The sequence below is a fragment of the Apiospora phragmitis genome (genome assembly GCF_038363925.1).
Source record: "Apiospora phragmitis strain CBS 135458 chromosome Unknown utg000008l:1.0-3514335.0:1.0-3519231.0, whole genome shotgun sequence".
Classification (NCBI taxonomy): Eukaryota; Fungi; Ascomycota; class Sordariomycetes; order Amphisphaeriales; family Apiosporaceae; genus Apiospora; species Apiospora phragmitis.
The window spans coordinates 1,170,117-1,189,010 of record NW_027117407.1 but is presented as its reverse complement, the minus strand read 5'-3'; the positions used below and the strand labels follow the sequence as shown (position 1 = coordinate 1,189,010).

Genomic DNA, 18,894 nt, shown 5'->3' with positions numbered 1-18,894 from the left:
ACTCAGAAGCGTCCGCTCTATCGTTTATTTAACCCGAGTATTTCGAAGCGAAGAGCAAGTCAGATGAGCGAGTGTAGATATGTTGAGACCTATAAGTATTGCATCAAGGGGCGTGAGCATTAAACACCCCAGCATGATAACAATATGAAGGAAAGAAAAGAACAAATTTAGGCAGTTAAATTCTCATATTTTTATGTAAATCATCACATTACTCCTGCTCTCTAAGTCATGATCACATCCACCTCGGCGCTCTCGACGGGCCCCAAGCTCGGTGCAAGAGCGTCCATCTCCTGCAGGGTATACTCCACCAAGTAGCTCTCGTCCACCAGCTCCTCCATGCGCTTGTAGTGCCGCTCCGTGTACACCTTCAGTGCATTGAGGACCTCCTTCAGGCTCTTCTGGCCCCTTGCGCCCTTCACCGACAAGTTCGAGAAGCGCGAGGCAGGGTAGCTCCGGACGAGCGCCCAGAGAATGCGCTGGGCCACCGGCGCCGTTCGCGCATTGGTGTTCCAGTCCCGCAACCTCAGAAGCAGCAAGAAGATCTGCTCGTCTGAAAGATGGGCGAGCACATGATCGACGGCTTTGAGTCCCGTCAAGCTGCCCTCCTCCGGCGTCTTGGTCTTGACGACAGCGGTGAAAAGTGACAGGAGACGGCCAGGGTGGTTGAGCTGAAGTGCCAACGTAATGGCTTCTCGGTAAGAGCCGTGGCGAATATGGTTCTGAAGCTCTTGCTCCTGCTCGACCATCTTCAGCTGCTCTTCATTGGCAGCTTCCTGGGTCTCGACAGAGGTATCTTTCCAGAATGTGACAGTCGAGTCACCACTGCCGGACACAAGCGTGTTGGTTTCCGGCTGGACCGCAAGTGCCCATACACGGTCCTCGTGGTTGTCCAGCGTGCATTCAGTCTCACCACTGTTGGCATCCCAGACCTTTACTAGACCATCTCCTCCTGCACTGGCAAATGATAGAGGTTTCTTCCCACGCTCTTCGCCCACGGGTATATTCAACCACACCACCTTCAGTACACTGTTTGTGTGTCCTTCGAAAGTGCGTATGCAGGTGTAATCGGTCAGACTCCACAACTTAATGGTCTTGTCACCGGCACCGGTGAGAACAACGCCCTTGCCAGAGACTGACCCCTGTTCACCCTGGATAGAGGGTGTGTTGGCAGGGGCAAAACTAACAGACCAAACACCACGCTTATGACCCCGGAGAATTCCTTGGACCTCACCCTCGTTTGTTGCCCAGATCTTAACCGTACGATCTTGGGATGCCGAGGCAAACACTTGAGATGTCGGGTTGATGTCAATAGCGTTGATGTCTTTGTCGTGGGATTTGCGGGTGTACGCAGCACGTAGGCCCTTCTGCCCTGTCTGCTGTGACTCTCTGGGAATTTCCCATTTCTTGATTGTTTGATCTTGAGAGCCGGTAATTAGGAAAGCCGGCGGGTGGTTTAGCGGATCGGCGTAGGCTTTGGAGCCTTCTGATGGCTTTGCTCGAGGTAACGCGACGGCACCGATCGACTCAGCATGCCCAGAGAACACAGCATGGCATGTGTAGGAGTTGTTTGCCGGGTCAATACGCCATAGACGAGCAGTGTTATCCTTAGCTCCAGTAGCGACCCAATGTCCAGACCAGTCAACATCTAGTGAGATGATAATCTCTTCATGGCCTTTCAGAAGAGCTATATCCTGACCAAAGTACTCGCGGAGACCAGAGCTTTGCTTCCAGCTTGCGGCTCTGTTACTGACACCAGGCGGATGTCCTCCGAGTTGGTTGCCAGTGCCAGCATAGAGTGGTCAGGTAGGAGGTAGCGGAGATCGATAATCTCGTCATGCGTGCCTGATATCCTGCGGAACGCTGCTGGAATGGTAGCGGCTGTTTCTTTCGTGGGCAGCTCAAATAGAGCCAGTGTATGGTCCGCCTGTACGCATAGTAGGAACGGCAAACCAGGCCAATATATCGCGCCCACAAACGCCTCCGTTTCGGCTTTAGCAGTTTGCTCTTTTGTAAGCTCTCTGCCGGTATCTGTATCCCAGTATCGCACGCAGCCGTTAGAGCCGGCGGTGTAGGTCACACTTCCGTCCCCAATGAAACCGGCCGCCTCGACCAGCTCGAAGGAGGGCACGATTTTGCGAATCTTCCACGACTTCGCATCCCACCACGTTATTGTCTTGTCTCTTCCAGCTGTAACCAGAACTTCTTGCGCTGGGGAGTAATCAAGCCCTTGTACGTCCGATGCGTGCCCCTCGAGGTTTGCGACAAAGTTTCGTTTGTGTAGATCCCAGACGCGGACTTTTCCATCCTGGCTGCCCGATGCAAGTCGGAACCTTGCAGTTGGCGAATCTTCCTCGTCGTCTTCTGCCGCTTGCGATTTCCGGCGCTTCTTTTTGTCGTCTTTCTTGCCGTTCACCTCGGCTCCCTTCTTGGACCCAGCCGCGACCTCGAAGAAGTGTAGCGCCGACACCAGGACGCTGGGACCGCGGAACGTATGCGTAACATAGCCTCCAACAATGTCCCACACCTTGATCGAACCGTCCGTACCACCGGTTGCCAACAGAGTGCTGGTTCGATCAACGGCAAGGACGAGGACGGGAGTGCCGTGGGGCTTAACCGTCCTAAGCAATTGCGTCGCGATTTCTTCGTCCGGGGTCGAGCGTTTTAGGGAGTATATGCGCATTGAGAGCGAGCGCGAGCACACAATCAGGTGGGATCCGGATGGAGTCAAGGTAAGAGTCGAGATGATCTCGCCATCGCCCTCTACCGTGGCAAGGTGCTTGCCGGTCTTCAAGTCGGTAAGAACGACATCTTCGCCGAGAGTGGTGGCCAGCAAACGAGCGCTGTTGTCCAGCGCAAAGGCGCCGCCGGTGAAAATGGGTCTTATGACCTCTCCGGCCTCGAAGGTCGTTTTGAAGGGCGATTTGCCGGACATTGCGCTGTTTCAAAGGCACGTCCTGCTTCTCTCTGTCGTAAAGAGTGGTTGGTCTGGGCAGGTAGGCAGGCAATAGACAATTGATACAGCGGGTTGTTGCTTGCTCTCTCAATAAATTTTTGGTTATCGATAAGCGCAAGCATGCCGCATTCTACAGGGGTCTGCTCTAGCTAACCAGCGCTAGGAATGCACTGTTACTCCACTGTAGTGGAATACCGGCTTGCCCAGTTCAACACTTGAACACATCGAGTCCTCCAGCATATCGCATTCGCCATCCAGAGTTCTTCACGGACCATGTGAATAGACTTGAAGAAAATGCGGTTCTACTAGTTTCAGTCATAAGTTTGCATCCCAGCATATCAAACCAGCTGGCGTTGACTACTCCTGTACTCAAAGTCCTGATGGTCGGATGTTGACACGAATGCCCCTGTTCCTCAACTGCAACTCAACATGGGCCGACTAGGGCCGCTGACTTCCCAAGCGCTGGTATATATCCTCCCCCTTATAAGCCAACCAACTATATGTCTTCTGTCCAAAGACTAACAAACCTTCGCAGGGCCGCTCGCCATATGATGATGTCGTCATGGGAACCGGCGAGGCAGATCCTCGCGAGCCGTCACGGCAGTACGATGAAAAGGGCCGCGTGATTAACCCGGAGACCAAGTCCGTCATCAAGAGCATGATCCGCGCCCACAACGAGGTCATGCACGTCATCGGCGTCGCGGAGCCCGAGGACCCCTCCGCCTCCGGCTTTGCCGAAACGCGGGACACGGCCTCGTCTTTGGTGCAGGATCAGCTGGAGTATGAGAGTACCGTAGCGCAGGCGCTGATCCCCGCCGGCCGATTGCTGGCAGACATCGGCATCTGGGCCATCGAAGGCGTACGGCAAAGGTCTCTGGTAAGTTCTACTTATGATGGTTCTGTATGTCACCCAGACATCTGAACTAAACCAAATCATTTAGGTGTACAAACCGTACTGCCACATCGAGTTCTCTCGGCTGTGGCAATTCGAGCTGAGCCGCCGCACCAACTCGCAAATGGCGTTGACCGGTCTGCAAGCTTACTTACCTGCCAGAGCCCTGGAATACTATTTCAAATACGAGGCTGCCTATATATGGAGTCGGCCGTGGTCAGTCGCGCGCCCTTCAACTGTCTTGCATGACCCAAATACTGACCCTCTCTTAGGCTGGTCAGCTGTCTCGTATGGTGTAACTTCCATCTCGAGATCTTCACTATACTCCAGAGGCTTGATCTCATACCATCATCCGCGTGGTTACCCGGCCCCATGTTCTTTGTCCCCTTCAGCAGCGCCTCCCCTTTTGCTGCTCCGCCCCGAACGGAGACTATCAACGCTTCATCTGTCGCAGCCTGGACGGGTCAACTCGCGGTCAACCTAGCCCCCTATGCCGCCTACTACCTAATGAAGCGGCTTATCTCCAGGCTGGACATAGGCACTACCATCTTTCGGCTCCTCCCCTGTCCACATAACAATGGATTTCTGCTCCGCGCTTCGGACTTGCGGGCGCCGCCGCCGCGTCCGCCTCCGGAGAGCCATAATCCCCCCGATTCCCGAATCGCCGACCCTCGGGGCGGCCGACCGCGAGATTCGACACGTGCGGAACCCGAGTCAAGACGCTACCACCCTCCAGGCCCTCGAAGGAGGAAGCAACGCCACCGCCACGGCCGGCAGCGAGCAGGGCATAGCGCTGGGCGCGCTGCGGCGGCACAGCACCTTCTCGAACCGTGGAGCCGCCAATGCTACAAGTGGCGGCGGCGGCGGCTCCGGTGGTGACCAAGACTACGGCACGGATGAGGAAGACACCGACATGATCAACCCGACCCTCATCAGCTTCGACGTCGACACAAGCGAGACCACCGAGCCGCCCGCGGGCGTCTGGTCCGCCGAGCTGCGGCCCAGCTACAGTAACGGCGGCGGCCAAACGAGCGGTGGCGGCGCCGGCAACCACGACAACCGCTCGTCTTGGGCCTCGTCGGGCAGCGCCGGCCTGCTGGACAAGAAGATTTACATGGTGACCCCACTAACCCTACTGCCCACCACCCTCGCGGCCGACAACCTATGCCGCTTCTTCGTCAACGTAGCGTGCGCTCCCATCGAGGCCCTAATTCTGCGCGCCATAGCGCGCGGTTTCGTCCAGAACGGCCGCGCCCCCGCCGCCGGCGTGGACCTGCTGCTGCCTCTACCGCTGCTGCCCCTGACCCTGCGCGACTTCTGGTCCTGGCGCCGCCTCGGCAACGCCCTCGCCCTCAACCTCGCGCAGCTGCTCGTCAGCGCCGAGGTCTGGACCTTCATGACGGTCGCGTCGCAGTCCTTCCACGTCAGCGAGGAGGTCTGGCGCGAGATGCGCGAGGAGGAAGAGGCCGAGGAGGCCGAGGAGGCTGCCGAAGAGGAGGCCGCCGCCGAGCGCGAGCGGGAGCGCGAGCAGGTGCGGGAGCACGAGGAGCGGGAGATGCGCAGAGCTCTCGCGAGGCGTTTGACCGAGGAGGCGGTGGGAGAAGAGCGGCTGCCGAGGAATGGGGAGGAGCAGGAGCCGCCTGCGATATAAAGAAAGTTGCGGGCCATGAGGACCTGCATGGCCTGGATTTTGTAAGATTAGATAGATAGCAATGGGTTTTGAGGGCTTCATTGATATTAGCCAATCTGTCGTCGCACCATCAGGGAGAGAGGGAACACTAAACTCCCATTATAGCTTTAGTGGTTCATTATACCCCCCTTTTCAGGTGTTTCCATCGAAAATATCCCATCGAGTTGTCGCATGTTTCAATTCAGTACCGTCTTGTCAGGCACAGGAATCAAGCTCAAACGCGATCTACAATGGCACTTCGGATATGCCAGCAATACAGTCCTCTATTCATATCATGATCACTTTGCGCACGTGGTTTCAATGTTTAGGTATAGAATATTTCTGTTGTTCTTGATGAATCTGCTAAGATGGGGTATTTGGTAGACTGAGCACATAAGGAAAAGGAGAGAGAAAAAAAAGTCGATCCTCTACAAGAGCAGTAGAAAGGAACAATTCTTCGGACGCGAAAAAAACGAGGACTGGCCGTGAAAAGGGAATAAAACAGAACAGCAAAAACATAAAAAAAGATGATCGCAGGTTATACTGCCGTAACCCCGGTTTGAACACCAGCCAATGCCTGTTTCCGTGGACCTTAAAACCCAACCAGCCCTTTCGCTTTCCCTTTTGCTCGAATCAATCCTCCATGATCATGATACTATAAAGCGGGGGCATACTTCGTTTCCGCATGCCGATAATGTTCCTCCGCCAGAGCCCAGTTACTCCAATTGATATCATTGCCGTATTTGCTTGCCGGCCCTTATTGCGCCGGCTTCCTGAACAACCGCTTTGTCCCTCCGACTCTACCTAATTCGCCGAATTTTCCCTTTTTGTCATGATGATCCGACGAGGCCAGAAGCTCGCCACTAGCTGAGCGGACCTTGCTCGTCACGTCCTCGACCCACGCCCGGCTCTCGTCGCTCAGCCTGCTATCAGCCTTCTTGGGCTTAGGCCCAGACAGACCCAGCACGCTGTTGTCCGCCTCCGTCGAGGAAAAGGACCGACCAGACACGCCCGAGTCCGGCGTCGTGGCATCCTTGGTCATGGCCGTTGACGGGGTTTGGGGCTGCAACGACCTCCCAGTTGACGGCCTGCTCTCGCCGACCAGACTCCTTCTAGTCTTCCGGACGGCAAGGGGCGTCATGGGCGAATCGTGGGCAGTGTGGGCAGTTTGTGCAGTGCCCGGTCTACTAGGCGGGCTTGACCTGATGGGCCGGTCAGACGGCGTTGGCAAGTCCTTGACCTCGACCTTTCCTTCGCCATGGGATCGCCGGCCATGGTGGATGGCGTATTCCTTCAGGTACTCGCCCAGATCGGCCCACCCGCCGCCGACACGAACCATGACGCGCTCGCCGCTCTCTCCGACACTGCGGATGAGGAGCTTCATGGGCGCTTCGCCAGATGAGCGCGAGAGGAAGTAGGTCTGCGCTTCCCGGCTGTTCCTGGATCGATGCCGAGACTCCTTGGCGGGTGCCAACAAGAATGAGGGGGTGCCCGCACGAGATGACATGGACATGGTGGATATGGTGGACATAGCCGACCCGCTGCGTCGGTTGGCGGGTTCAGAAAGCTTTAGCTTGGCTCGGCCCGGCAGGTTGAGATCAGGTGGGTTGAGCTCGACCGTAGCCTCCCTTCTCGTGAACCGAATCTTATTCGGCAACGAATTGAGGACTCCACGGATCTGACGGTGCAAGTCAGACTCGTTGCTTAGCTTTGAGTACCCGGGTGTGGAGTATCCAGGGGTATACATCTGACTATGGTCAAAAGAGGATTCCATATCGTAAACCCCCGACTCCAGAGGGCTTTTAGGAGGGGTAACATTGTCGGGTGAGAGGCCGCGCTGCTCTGGAAAGCTTATCGAATTCGAGCGGGGATTGTACCGCAGAGCGGGCGAGCCAGGGGGGCTCAGTGCGTCGCTCAATGGCTCATCCGGATCAGGGAGATCAGGAAGAGGCCCGAAACCGAAGGAACGGTCAGAATTCATAGATTCCTGGCTTATCTTCCTGGGTGGGAATCTTGCAGGAGGCAGCTCGAGCTCCTCTCGTCTTCTTCGATGACTGATTCTAAATAAGAAAACTCGGTTTCAGGGTCCGGGACTGCCATGCGTGCAATATTTGCTGGCGGCGCAAGCTGCTGAGGTGATTGAGCATTAGAGACATATGATTCTTCCAGGGGGTCCGAGGCTTCCGTTTTCGAAATGATAGGCAGTGACCTTGTTGCGATTCCGTAACCGTCATCCGTCCCATCGTGGTTAAAGCTGGCATCTTCCGTCAAGTCGTCTTCATCTAAACCAAGCTCTTGCTGTCCATCAGTTGAAGCAATTCGTCTGCTCTGGCTATCGGGGCTGTCGGGGCTGTTTGCTTCGCTGGCGAATAACGAGTGATCAAACGGCTCAGGAGGCGACGAATTGCCAATGCCACGCAAGGCTTCGTCGCGATCTAGCACCGGGCTCGACAATTGGATGTGAATTTCTGGTTGCGGCGTTTGCGGGACCTGAGGCTCAGTCTGTTCTGCAGCTGGCTTGGTGGGGATACCCCATTCGCCTTCTTGTACACGCCTTTCCGCTGTGACCGCCCACTCGGCATAGTCTTTTTCAACAGCCTCTAAGCGATCAAGCCATTCATTGGGCAGTGTATCTTCGCTGCCTTCCAAGGTGTCCAACATGAAATCCACATCGCGGCCCGGACCGGCAACTTTCTTTTGTAGAACCTGATTCATGACTTCGTAGTCTTTTCGTGGCAAAGGCAGGCGTTTTCTTGCGGCGGGGGTGCCACTCGGACTATCTTCAGGAGGTGGTAACCCTCCAATTTCTATTGCGTTCCAACCTGCTTCTATCGCAACCTCGGCCTCCGAGATCAACGAAAGAACGATTGGCACTTTGCGCAAAACTATGAGTCGAATGCCCCAGATGTTCAAAAGTTTTGATAGTCTTGCGAGGTTGGGCAGGGCTTGGACCGTGATGGCGGTTATCACGGCCGACAAGTCCTCCATCTTGGCAAAAGACATGGTAGACGTGACTGAGAGACCGGCATCGGAGAACGGCGTGCCGGGTCGCGACAAGGGCAGAACGTGATTGTGGAGGACATGCATCTTGATTTCTTCGATATCCAAGGCTGCCAGTTCGCGTTGAATAGTCTCGGTCCTGCTCTCGTAGACAGCCACGTCCTTGGCTGGCAAGCTTCCCAGGTAGTCCGGCTCTGGGTGGTCCGCAGACTCTTGCAATTGCTGATCATTGGGGGATTCGAAAGGGTCTGATACTTTCCTTCTCTTAAAAGGAGGCATCTCGAAGCCGGCCGAAGGTGAGTTGGCTGGCCAAGGCCAAGAGGAAAGCTCGTCTACCCAGTCGTAGATTTTCCTCGAGGCCACGGCGGTCCTCATCGTAAAGGACTGCTCTGAAGCCGTGGCATTGTCCAGGCAGGTCTTCAATGCGCCTTCGGGGAAACGTAGCGCCTCGACTGCTGACATTGGCGATAGACGTGCGAGTAGGTTGTCGCTTATGCGGTGTCGAGCTGGAGATCGCGACGTGGAACGAAGAGGGCGGCGCATGGCACCTCGCCCACCGGGGGGCGGCGTAGCCATGGAAGTGAGCGCCCGGTGTTCAGACATAGTAGTATCTGTGTGTTAGTCGCGTATTGTTATTTTTGGTGGTAATCGCACGTGGAAATGAGACATGGCCAGTCCAGGTCGGTCCGCCGGAGATGATTGGAAGGAGTCGGAAATGAGAGAGAGAATCAACTGTAATTGCCCATCATGATATGATTTTGGACAGTTGGCCGTTAGAACATGCGCCGAGGGTTGGTTCAACCTCGTTTGCACTTTCTCGTTTCCCCCGGGTGTTGTGTGCGACCCGCCCGTCCCTTCCCCAAGTACGGAGTAGCCTTTCGCGCGCGCGGGATGCCGATGCTGGATGGATGCCGTGACACACAGACTAGTCAGGTACGATGGACTGCAGATTCAAGGTGCGTCATCGGATCTTGGACAGATCAAGTTGAATAAGTCGGTGTGTTGCGCAGCCTGGCAGGCGGCATGCAGCAGCAGAAGTAGCTTGCTCGGACAGCCAGGGGATTGCGTTACGTCAAAGGTATCGTCGACCCGTCGGTTTGAGGTTGTGCGACTGGCGTCAGGTCGCGGGGAACTCTGGGTGTGGATGATGGCCCAAGCAGAAGGGCAAGACCAAGACCAATTTTGTTCTTTTTTATCAAAGCTTAAGAGAGTGTGAAGAATAAAAAGAGGATTAAGGAGAGTAATGAATGGCTGGGTCTATGCAAGTGTCGACCTGTTGGAGCCAAGGCAGGGCGGAAAATGAGCGAATGGATGCGCAGTACGGTGGAAGGATTGGTCAGTTGCGTTGTCTCAAAGATGGAGGACACACGTCAACTCTTGTGCTGTTGAGCGGTGTATGCAGGGTATGATATGCAAGATTATGACTAGAGGTATGTACTGCTGCCCAGTTACATTGAAAAGAGAGAGAGAGAGAGAAGGAGGTTGGTTGGCGAAAACGAAACGCCGTCGTGCTGGCGCGAGTAACGATCGAATTCGTGCAATGAGAGCCGGGGAATTAGATGGAACTTCCTCCACCGTGGCTGCGCGTGCTGCGTGTTGAGCATGAATTGGCAAGATCGTGGGCGGGCGGCGACGGGCCCCGATCCGGTCGTACTCGTCTTGCTCACTTGAAGCTGCGCGTTCTCGCTCGGCCGCGTCTGAAGGGCTACATGCACGCAAAGATAGATGGATAGATAGATGCAGAATACAGAAACAGAGACGGGAAGAGTCAGACTGACAGGATTGCCACATGCCGCAAATCCCCTTATGCGCAAATTGGCAGAGGGTTTGGCAGTCCGTCTAATAGCGAGCAGAGCAGGGATGGCCGGGGCCAGTAATCCGTCAATTCAATATGAAGCGCGCCCTCAGCAACGCGTGGAGACCCTCCCCGAGACCCCCCCCCCAAATCCCAAATTATCAGTAGGTAGGTTAATTGCGCGAACAAAATCGGTCCAACCCGGCTTAGCGGGGGGCTCTGTCTCTGCTCGCTCACTTTGCTCATCCTCCCGCGCCTTGCCTTGCTTGACCCTGCATCTGCATTGAACAGGATTCCAAGTCTCGTTTCTCGTCTTGTTTCATCAGACAAGTGCGTCCTCGCATATATATAAAAAACCTCCCATCTTTAGTAAGTGAGATCTACACATAAGTTTATAGTGAAACCAGTCTTCCTCCTGCTCGCCCAGTAAACATACACCGGAGATGTTGACATTCTCTGTCTCTTCCGACGGAGTCCATAAGCTCCGGTTGCCCAGCAAACGGCTTCAGGGATCCCCGCCAGGAGCCAGTCCAGATGGAGCTCCCAATCTCGGGTCACTCAGATGCTCATATAACCCCGAGAGAGACCATTGAAGGGTGGCTGACGACCCTCAATTTTTCTGGAGTCGTCACGCAAACTCGGAACGGTAGATCTAAGGAAAAACGAGGCGTTCGCTAGATCCGGTTTGGATACCTCTAGTCTCAGAAGAAGAGAAAAGGAAATTCAACTCTAACAGCTTGCATTGGGTCTTGAGAGAGAGAAAATTTTGTCGGGAACCCAGATGTATAGTAACGTTCATTATAATAATATCTCTGAGCGGCTTTCATACTATAGCTTAACTATTAAAGCTATTCCCGTCCCTGCCTAACATAGTATAGAACGGGTAGAGCTAGCCTAAAGATGTCCGTTCATGTACTATCATTTCCGTGTCACGTTGGAGGTGCGATACCCGGAGGCGGAATACATAGCCAGCAATAGTACTTGCTAGCTAATAATACGATGGCGAGCGGGTAATGCATAGTATATGATTATGGTTGCGCGGCAAAACAACAACAGGGGGCGTCTATAGTAGTCCCAGATATAACCGTTCACATGATGTAACCTTATTTCGGTGTCGGGTTGGAGCTGGGATAGCCTGCACTGGGAGAGCTGGCTACGTAGGCAGTTAAGTCGGAATAGAATAAGACATCCTCATATATATCATCTATCTACCATTGACTATGTCAGGTCTTCGTCCGCCCGATTTACCATCCATGCACACGCATATGCGCCGCAACTTGGCAATTGTATAATGTAAAGTAGTAGTAGTAGTAGTAGTAGTAGTAGCTTCTTATATCGTTATAAATCCCAACAGGGTATATATAAAAACAACGTCCTCATGAGTCATAAATGAAACCTCAGATACGCCCCCATGGTCCCCAAAAGACAGACTTTTGTCAAATGGCTTGAAAACGACAGGTAAAACGAAAAAGACAGAACCGCCCAACCCAAGAAAACGCCCCAATACCTCCTGATGGTCCGAGATAACGCCCTGAAAAGTTCATCCCTTGCCCCCCAACACAATGCCGCCTATAGACGCCAGATTCAACCCGACCCTATACCCCTCGGAGAATAACATAAATACGCATTCGAAGTTGAAGCTCTTCCGTGAGCCAATTGCCCCCTATTCATCACTCTTTACCCGTTCACCATAGCCCCGTCACCCAAAACATTGAGGAACGGGTCCGCCGGGTCCCCGTCAACAGCCGTGCTATTCTTGGCGCCGCCGACGTTCTCGCCGGGGAAGTGCAGCCACTGGTCGAAGTCGATGTTGGTGCCCGTGAGCGCGTTCCAGTCGAACTCGTCCTGGTCGCCGTCGACAAAGTCCATCTCGACGTCGAGCTGGGGAGGCTGGCCCCCGTCGCTGCCGTTCGACGACCCGCCCGACGCGCTGGGCGTGAAGCCGTCCTTATTCGTGTCGGGCGGCGAGTTGCCCGCCATCCCGGCCGCCGCCGCGCCCATCAGCTCCGCCGGCGGCACGTAGACGGTGCTGGGGTTCATGAGCGCCGCCTCGGGCTGCGTCATGTCAGGCAGATTCTCCGGTGGCGGCGTGGCCATCTCCTCAGCCACCACCACGGCGGTCGGCGCCCGGAAGAAGGCCCCGTTATTCTTATTGTTGTTGGCGGCGGCGTTAGCGGCATTGGCGGTGGTGGCTGCTGCGGCGGCTTGTTGCGAGGCCTGTAGGTCAATGGCAGCCTTACGAAGGGCCGCGTCGAGGAAGGCGACGGCATAGTCAGCAGCTGCGTAGCTGTCGCGTAGCTTCACCATCACCTTCATGCACTGGAGGAAGCCCTGGACAGCCTTGTCACGGGCCTGGGCCACGTTGTTCTTCATCTCCAAGAGGTGGATAATCATCGCGGGAAGGATGACAGTAACACCTGTTGTAGGAAGATACTTCTCGAGCTTGAGTTGGTGGAGTTCGTTTACCATCCGCGTGATATGAGACGCCGAATCTCGGACCTTCATTCTCGACATCTCCTGTGCCTGCCTCGAAGTCGTTGGCACGTGCAGGGGTGAGGAGTGCAGAAACTGGGGGCGATGAAGTGCCGAAATCGTGGTGTAGTAAACCATATGCAGCAGATTACGCTGGACAGCGATGGTCTTGTGCCCATCCCTGAGATCCAGCTGCGTCAATGGCCTATACTGACAGCACGCAGGAAGCGCTTGAGACCAAGCCATAAGCGAAATATCGACCTCGTTGACGAGCTCGATGTTGTCCAACTGCTTCTTTGGGTGCAGCATCATGGTGCTGTTCGTCGTGTTTTCCGGCCTCGACTTGTCCCGCACAAGCACGGAGTATTGGGCCTTGAGCATCTCGCTGATGCATAAGCACAGCTTTGCTTTGGCAACACACATCGACGCAAGCTCTTGCTGCATCAGAACATCGCGAACCAAAGTGCAATCATGGTTCACGACCTGAATCTCATCCGCCAGGGGCCCGATCTCGAAGTCGCCCTCATCCAGCATGGGCACATCGTAGTCTTCGTCCTTTATCCTAGTCGGCCTTCGCATTCCCAGGGCGATTAAGCGATCGCGCATGAAGCACGACCACCAGATGCGCTTCCATAACTTTTGCTTGCGGGGCGACATGTTCGTGTTGGCCGGGTTGCGGTGAAGCCCGATGGTATGCGCGAGCGATATAGCCACACCCATCCAATGCCAGGTATCCTTCTGGTCATCGGGCGTCTCGTACCAATACGTCATCAGAAGCAACGCCTGTACGAGTATGAGGCGGTCACTCTCGTAGTCAAAGTCGTACAAAAGCTAATGGTTGTCGGTCAGCTTATACTCCTCGCATGCAGATAGATATAGGCATGTGATCGCTCACCCTTGTCTTCTGAAAGAAGGCCTTGCGCGCAGCCTTCCTACTGGAATAACCAGCCTCCTTCAGATACTTGACATCCACGTACGCCGTGCTGGCAAACATGACAGCATGGTACAAGAACAAGCTGATCTGTCCATAGAGTCCATCCGGTGAGTTGATGGCAGCGAGGAAGTCATGCAGCTCCATAAGCGGCATGTACGGATGTACATATTCGACATAAGCCCGAAGAAGAGCATTCTGGAGGGGGGGCGTGGGCAACGTAAGAGCCCCCTTCAAGTGCAGATAGTTCACATCCTCGGGGGCGATCTTGGCAGGCAGTGGCCGGATAAAGCCAGGCAGCTGGGAAGATGCATCAGGTTCCTCAAGTGTGTTCAAGAACTGCGCCGTCTTCGCATTGCTAAAGCCCGCAGTAGCATCAGGCCAGAGATTCGAGAACCCAGGTCCGTTGTTTGTAGACTGCTGAAGCTGGGCTAGCAACAACACCGAGTCTGTCCTTGCATCCGGTTGCTGTTGATCTGTTGCACATGAAAGTCCGGTGGTCAGCGCTGTATGTATGAGACGAGGTATCATATCATAGAAGGGAACGAATAGTAAAAATCCCCGCAGGAGTTTTCAGGGGGCAATAGGACAGCCAAGCTCCGACTTGCGAAGCATGTGAAAGTCCGCGGGGTGACACGAAAGGGATCAGCCACTTACAGATTAAATTGGGAACGTGACCGTTCAAGCCGCTGCCGTCCGGGAAGCTAGTTGCGCATGTGGACTGAGCCACCTGCTGACTGATGGCTGCATTGGCCGCCGCCGCCTCCGCAGGGGTGACGTTGACAGAGGCCGCGAGTGACACCTCACTTTGTCGACGGACATCAGGGGCCGGACTGATGTTGACTGGACTCGTCGTTGTCGGCCTCTGTGCCTCGGCAATTTTCTGCTGGCCAGGGGTGTGTCCAGCGGCTGAAGTGCTTGCATCGAACAAATTCTTTCTGTAACACGAAAACGACCAGGGGTTAGCAGCTATACGCAATTAAGCCTCCAATTGAGGAGGTCTGGGGATGGGATTTGGAGATCATTTGACAAGCAACAAAAAAGTTCGCTGCCAATTGAAATGACGCAATCTATGGTCAATGTCGATCTCATGGGATCAGCCGCATATGTGGTATGTGGCAAGTACCGAATACGGCAAATTTGGAAATCGACTCACTTTCGCCGGCGGCTTTCTTGGACAACGCACTCCACGTTGTCCCATCTGCAATTGCCGCAGGGAGCGCCCTCAACCACGTCACAACGGACCTTGCGAGCCCGGCAGGACACACAGGCGCGAGCAGCCCGCCGTTTTGTGACCTTGGTCGAGCCACTGGGCTCCGATTGAGAGGCGGAGCGCTTCTTGGAGGGCGTATGGCCTGCCGAATCCTTCTCTTCCGTATTTTGGGTCGCTGTTGTCGTCGGGCTCGGGGGTTCCTGCTGGGTCTGCGGCTCTGGCGAACGGGTAGCAGCGCTTGTCTCAGCTTCTCCCTCAGCGCCATGCAGGGCAACAGCTTCGTTGTCTGCAGCCATTGTGGTGTTTGAGCAAGAAAAGCAACAACAGGGGTCTTCGTTTCTTGTAGTTGCCAATTATCTTCGCATCTGACAAAGCAAAGGTACCAAAAAGGGGAATCCAATCCGAGCGGTGAAGTGTTTCCCACTTATTCCAATGGCATCCGGCGTGAATTGAGTTGCCAGGCAGTTCGAGAACGCATTAGTCGAGGCTGTTTTTGTGGCACTACTGTACGGGTTGGGCGAGAAGAGGTTGGCGATGGTAATGTAAGTCGTAAGCGGCGAAGCACCGGTCGTAGGTAAACCTGCTCTAGTTTGCAACTTGGGTTTTTTTGAGTCCAATGTATCCAAGTAAGGCCTGGCCAGCGTGGTGGTTAGTTGTTGGGAAAGGAAGCGGTGTTCGGCTTCGACGACGTCAGGACAGTCCTCAGGAATTCTTTGGGTTGGAATTTAGAAGTCGAGACGGAGCACCCGGAGCGCGGACTGGTGGGGAGTGACTTGGATAATATAATCCAAAGGGGGCCATCCCCATATTCATCCCTACGCGACACATAGTAACAGTACATGGCCAATGTAGCAGAGATGGATCAATGGATCTTTTCGATGCTTGCCCTCCATGTCTGATTCAATGTACAGTAATGGCTACGTACTGGACCGCATCGCTGCAAAGCCCGGGTGTGGGCGGATCCATAGCTATTCGTTCGCGTATGTATCGTGGTAGGTATTTGAGGTATTGCTGTACGGTACATTACATACCTCCTCGAGTACGGGCCACTCAACCCCCTGGCTGCTTGGCGGCGGAGCCCGCTTATCTACGGAGCCCATACAACATGGAGGCTCCTAGTTCAGACGTCCTGGGCTCTCACATGCTCACAATTATTTTTACAAAGAGCACATCAGATCTGTCCCTTGTGACCCTGTGGGCGTAATCCATGAGCAATGACAAGCCAGCAGCCAGTTCGTTATCCCTTGTGCCAGCGCAACACTTGTCCGCAGATATATTATTGTTGCTGGGACGGATAGATAGCTCGTCGTTGTCTGTGTGACGACTTGTGCCTTGCACCACAACTCAGCCTCTCCTTTTTGGGTTGTTCTTGTCCAATGCTCCGCACGAAGGTGGAAACTTTGGCCAATTCAATGGGACTCTCTACCTGCATGCATGCAGTAATAATGGAAAAGCAGTCCCGCCTGCTGTTTCCGGGAGCTTTACGTCCTTGCAAGAAGCCAAGCAACTCAGAGATAAGTCCGCTGGGGCCTCCGCAATAGGTTCTGTGGAGTGGCCAATCACGACGCCACGCTAGTTTTGACGCTGTCGAACACCCGGCGACTTCGCTCAAGGCGGCTAAGCGGATGTCTGAATCGAGTCAGGAACTGCTGCAACCAAGTGGGAAGAGTAGGTTTCCTAGTGCACACACAGGGCGCTGCCTTGGCCTATATTCGACCATCAATGTTCGCAATTCTTCGGCGTTTAGGGTGTGCTGGTGTGTTCTAGGAGCGGCCATGACAGCCAACAAGAAGGAAGCATAAGGCGGCGGCGGTCAATGAATGGACCTGCCACCTGCATTGTATCATCCACCTGACGATCTCCCAACATGTCAAGAAGTCTAACGGAGGGGCCAAAGGAAGTCAACCGAGTTGCTGTGACAATATATCCATGCCGCACAATTTTAGTTAGCAACCAGGGTAATGTAGGAGGAGAATTATTGCTGTAATTCGTGTGTGTCTTCGTATGTGACTAATGGTGAGGGCTGAGACGGTCAGGGCCAAGACTGAAGGTGAAGGAGACGGCGAATCAGACGGCGGCTGACTAGGATGCAGCTTGCCCAGATCCCAAGGTGAGAGCCTAAGGTCTGACTCTGCTAAACCTCTTGAGGCAAATCCCCGGTGTGCCGAACGGCTGCTGTGAGACTGCTGGCCAACCTAAAGAGCGAGATGCGAGACACAGGCCAGCCAGGACGGGCCCATCAAACCAAACAAGAAGCAGACACACACACACACACCAAGAAATGCCAGGATACCGAATGTCGTCAAGAGCTATTGTTTGAGTGAGATGAGAACCCGAGACCCCTGCCACCAAAACGGCGAATCTCGGAATCTAGCTGTTCCAAGGAACCCAGCAAGCTCCCTACCCACTCCATTTCTGGGGACGTCTGTCGTCAACGGTGGGGGATCACGATCCTATGAGAGACCGCAAGTTGGAAATAAACACGGAGCACACAATTATTGTGGAAGAAAGCCAAAATAAAATCCTATATTCCAGGCGCCTACTCCGTTCAGCGGAGCGACAGCTAGACAGCTAGACAGCTAGACAGCCTCGTCGAACTCGGTAGTTTTCCCAGCGGAAATCAACCAGGGTCACGCGTCTATCCCGCTAATGCTGACCCCCTTCGGACTAATGAGGCACGAGCTGTACCTTATATTCTAATATTCGAAAATGCTCGTAAAGGATGCTGTCCCACCGCTGCGGTAGACAAAGATGGATATGTGTGTGCAGACGGTGTTCTCCAAGGAGGAGGTGCGGGAATAGAAGAATCTGCGAACGGGTTGCATTGCAAATGCAAAAGAGTCGGTTGTGCAACATCATCGATGTTTGAGCGATCACCCTCACATCATGGACAACCCCTGTCTGGTGTTCATGTACCGAGCCAGAAGGAGCAAGGATAAGAGTAACCCCCGTGACCCGCTGACGAAATTACCATGCTCGCTCCACCCATTTCGCATATTACGCATATCTCTCTTGATCATTCATTAGTCCTCCCAAGCAGAATAATAATGTGCTTTGCCCTAGTTGCCCAGAATATCCAGTGCCCCTCCTCCTGTCTAGCTGTGCAGCTGAGTGGGTGTTGGCGTGTGCGAGGCCGTGCTCTCTCTCTCTCTCTCTATGTATCCCACTTTAATCCTAATCTCCCCCCTCATCTTCAGGTTTCCACCGTCGCGGTTGAGGTGACATCGATCGTAAAAGTCGAAAGGTTCTGCCCATGGGGATCCCGCTCGTCGCCCGCATTTTCACTCGGGCGGGTTCACTTGGCACTTGGCGTCGCGTGGCTGGCCATACACAGCGCGAGCCTGAATCTCGGGGGCATGGAGACTCTGGGGGAAGAGGGGTGGCTCTGGCGTTGCTGTCCTGTGGAATGTTGTACTCCCGCCGGTATGGGGAAACCTGTTGTAAGTTGTAACCATTGGATGCAGCCGAGCCGCCGAGACAAAGAGTGATAAGGTAATGCATACCCCATCGTGTCATCGACTGGTCATGATCAAGACCAATATGGTAGGAGAAGCGATATCGATATCGTGGAAGCTGTCTGTCTGTGCCGCCATATTCGCTCGTCTTTCGGCCTGCCGCATATACACGAACCTGCATATGTGTAATGCGTACATAATAACTCGCATTGGGCATGATCTCCCATCGACCGGTGACTAAGTCTAGCAGCCCTTACTGCCTTTCTCGGTCGAGCGGCCGATCTTCGAGCGTCTTTGCATAGGGTCGAGCAGCAGACAAGTTTGCTTGTTCGCTCCTCGGTCAACATCCGAGATCCTCTGCCACACCCACTCCAATGCAGTCTACGACAACTCTCACACTTGCGATCTGTCTTGGCGGCGATGCTGTTGCTTTTTGCGGGCCTATAGATATCGTCCGCGCCAATGCAGAAACATCACAAGAGGCCAACCAAAGAGTCTAGAACGAGCTTCCATA

The 18,894-nt window shown here is 54.4% G+C and overlaps 4 protein-coding genes across 4 annotated transcripts; 1 reads left to right on the top strand and 3 right to left on the bottom strand.

Moving 5' to 3' along the window:
- Positions 1 to 221: 221 nt before the first annotated feature.
- On the bottom strand, positions 222 to 2,932 carry PG994_008787 (UTP13-u3 snoRNP; the record flags this gene model as incomplete). The annotated part of the gene is made up of 2 exons (XM_066860196.1): positions 222 to 1,719; positions 1,752 to 2,932. 2 exons carry the CDS (start codon positions 2,930 to 2,932, stop codon positions 222 to 224), a joined length of 2,679 nt encoding a protein of 892 aa, XP_066713785.1.
- Positions 2,933 to 3,382: 450 nt separating this feature from the next.
- On the top strand, positions 3,383 to 5,496 carry PG994_008786 (uncharacterized protein; the record flags this gene model as incomplete). Its single annotated transcript, XM_066860195.1, has 5 exons — positions 3,383 to 3,418; positions 3,489 to 3,830; positions 3,895 to 4,061; positions 4,118 to 4,319; positions 4,384 to 5,496. The coding sequence occupies 5 exons, from the start codon at positions 3,383 to 3,385 to the stop codon at positions 5,494 to 5,496; spliced, it is 1,860 nt and encodes a 619-aa protein (XP_066713784.1).
- A 775-nt stretch (positions 5,497 to 6,271) lies between these two features.
- PG994_008785 (uncharacterized protein) lies at positions 6,272 to 9,117 on the bottom strand (the record flags this gene model as incomplete). Its single annotated transcript, XM_066860194.1, has 2 exons — positions 6,272 to 7,514; positions 7,589 to 9,117. The coding sequence occupies 2 exons, from the start codon at positions 9,115 to 9,117 to the stop codon at positions 6,272 to 6,274; spliced, it is 2,772 nt and encodes a 923-aa protein (XP_066713783.1).
- A 2,869-nt stretch (positions 9,118 to 11,986) lies between these two features.
- Positions 11,987 to 15,221, bottom strand: PG994_008784 (cutinase transcription factor 1 beta; the record flags this gene model as incomplete). Its single annotated transcript, XM_066860193.1, has 4 exons — positions 11,987 to 13,612; positions 13,677 to 14,188; positions 14,370 to 14,650; positions 14,869 to 15,221. The coding sequence occupies 4 exons, from the start codon at positions 15,219 to 15,221 to the stop codon at positions 11,987 to 11,989; spliced, it is 2,772 nt and encodes a 923-aa protein (XP_066713782.1).
- Positions 15,222 to 18,894: the final 3,673 nt, after the last annotated feature.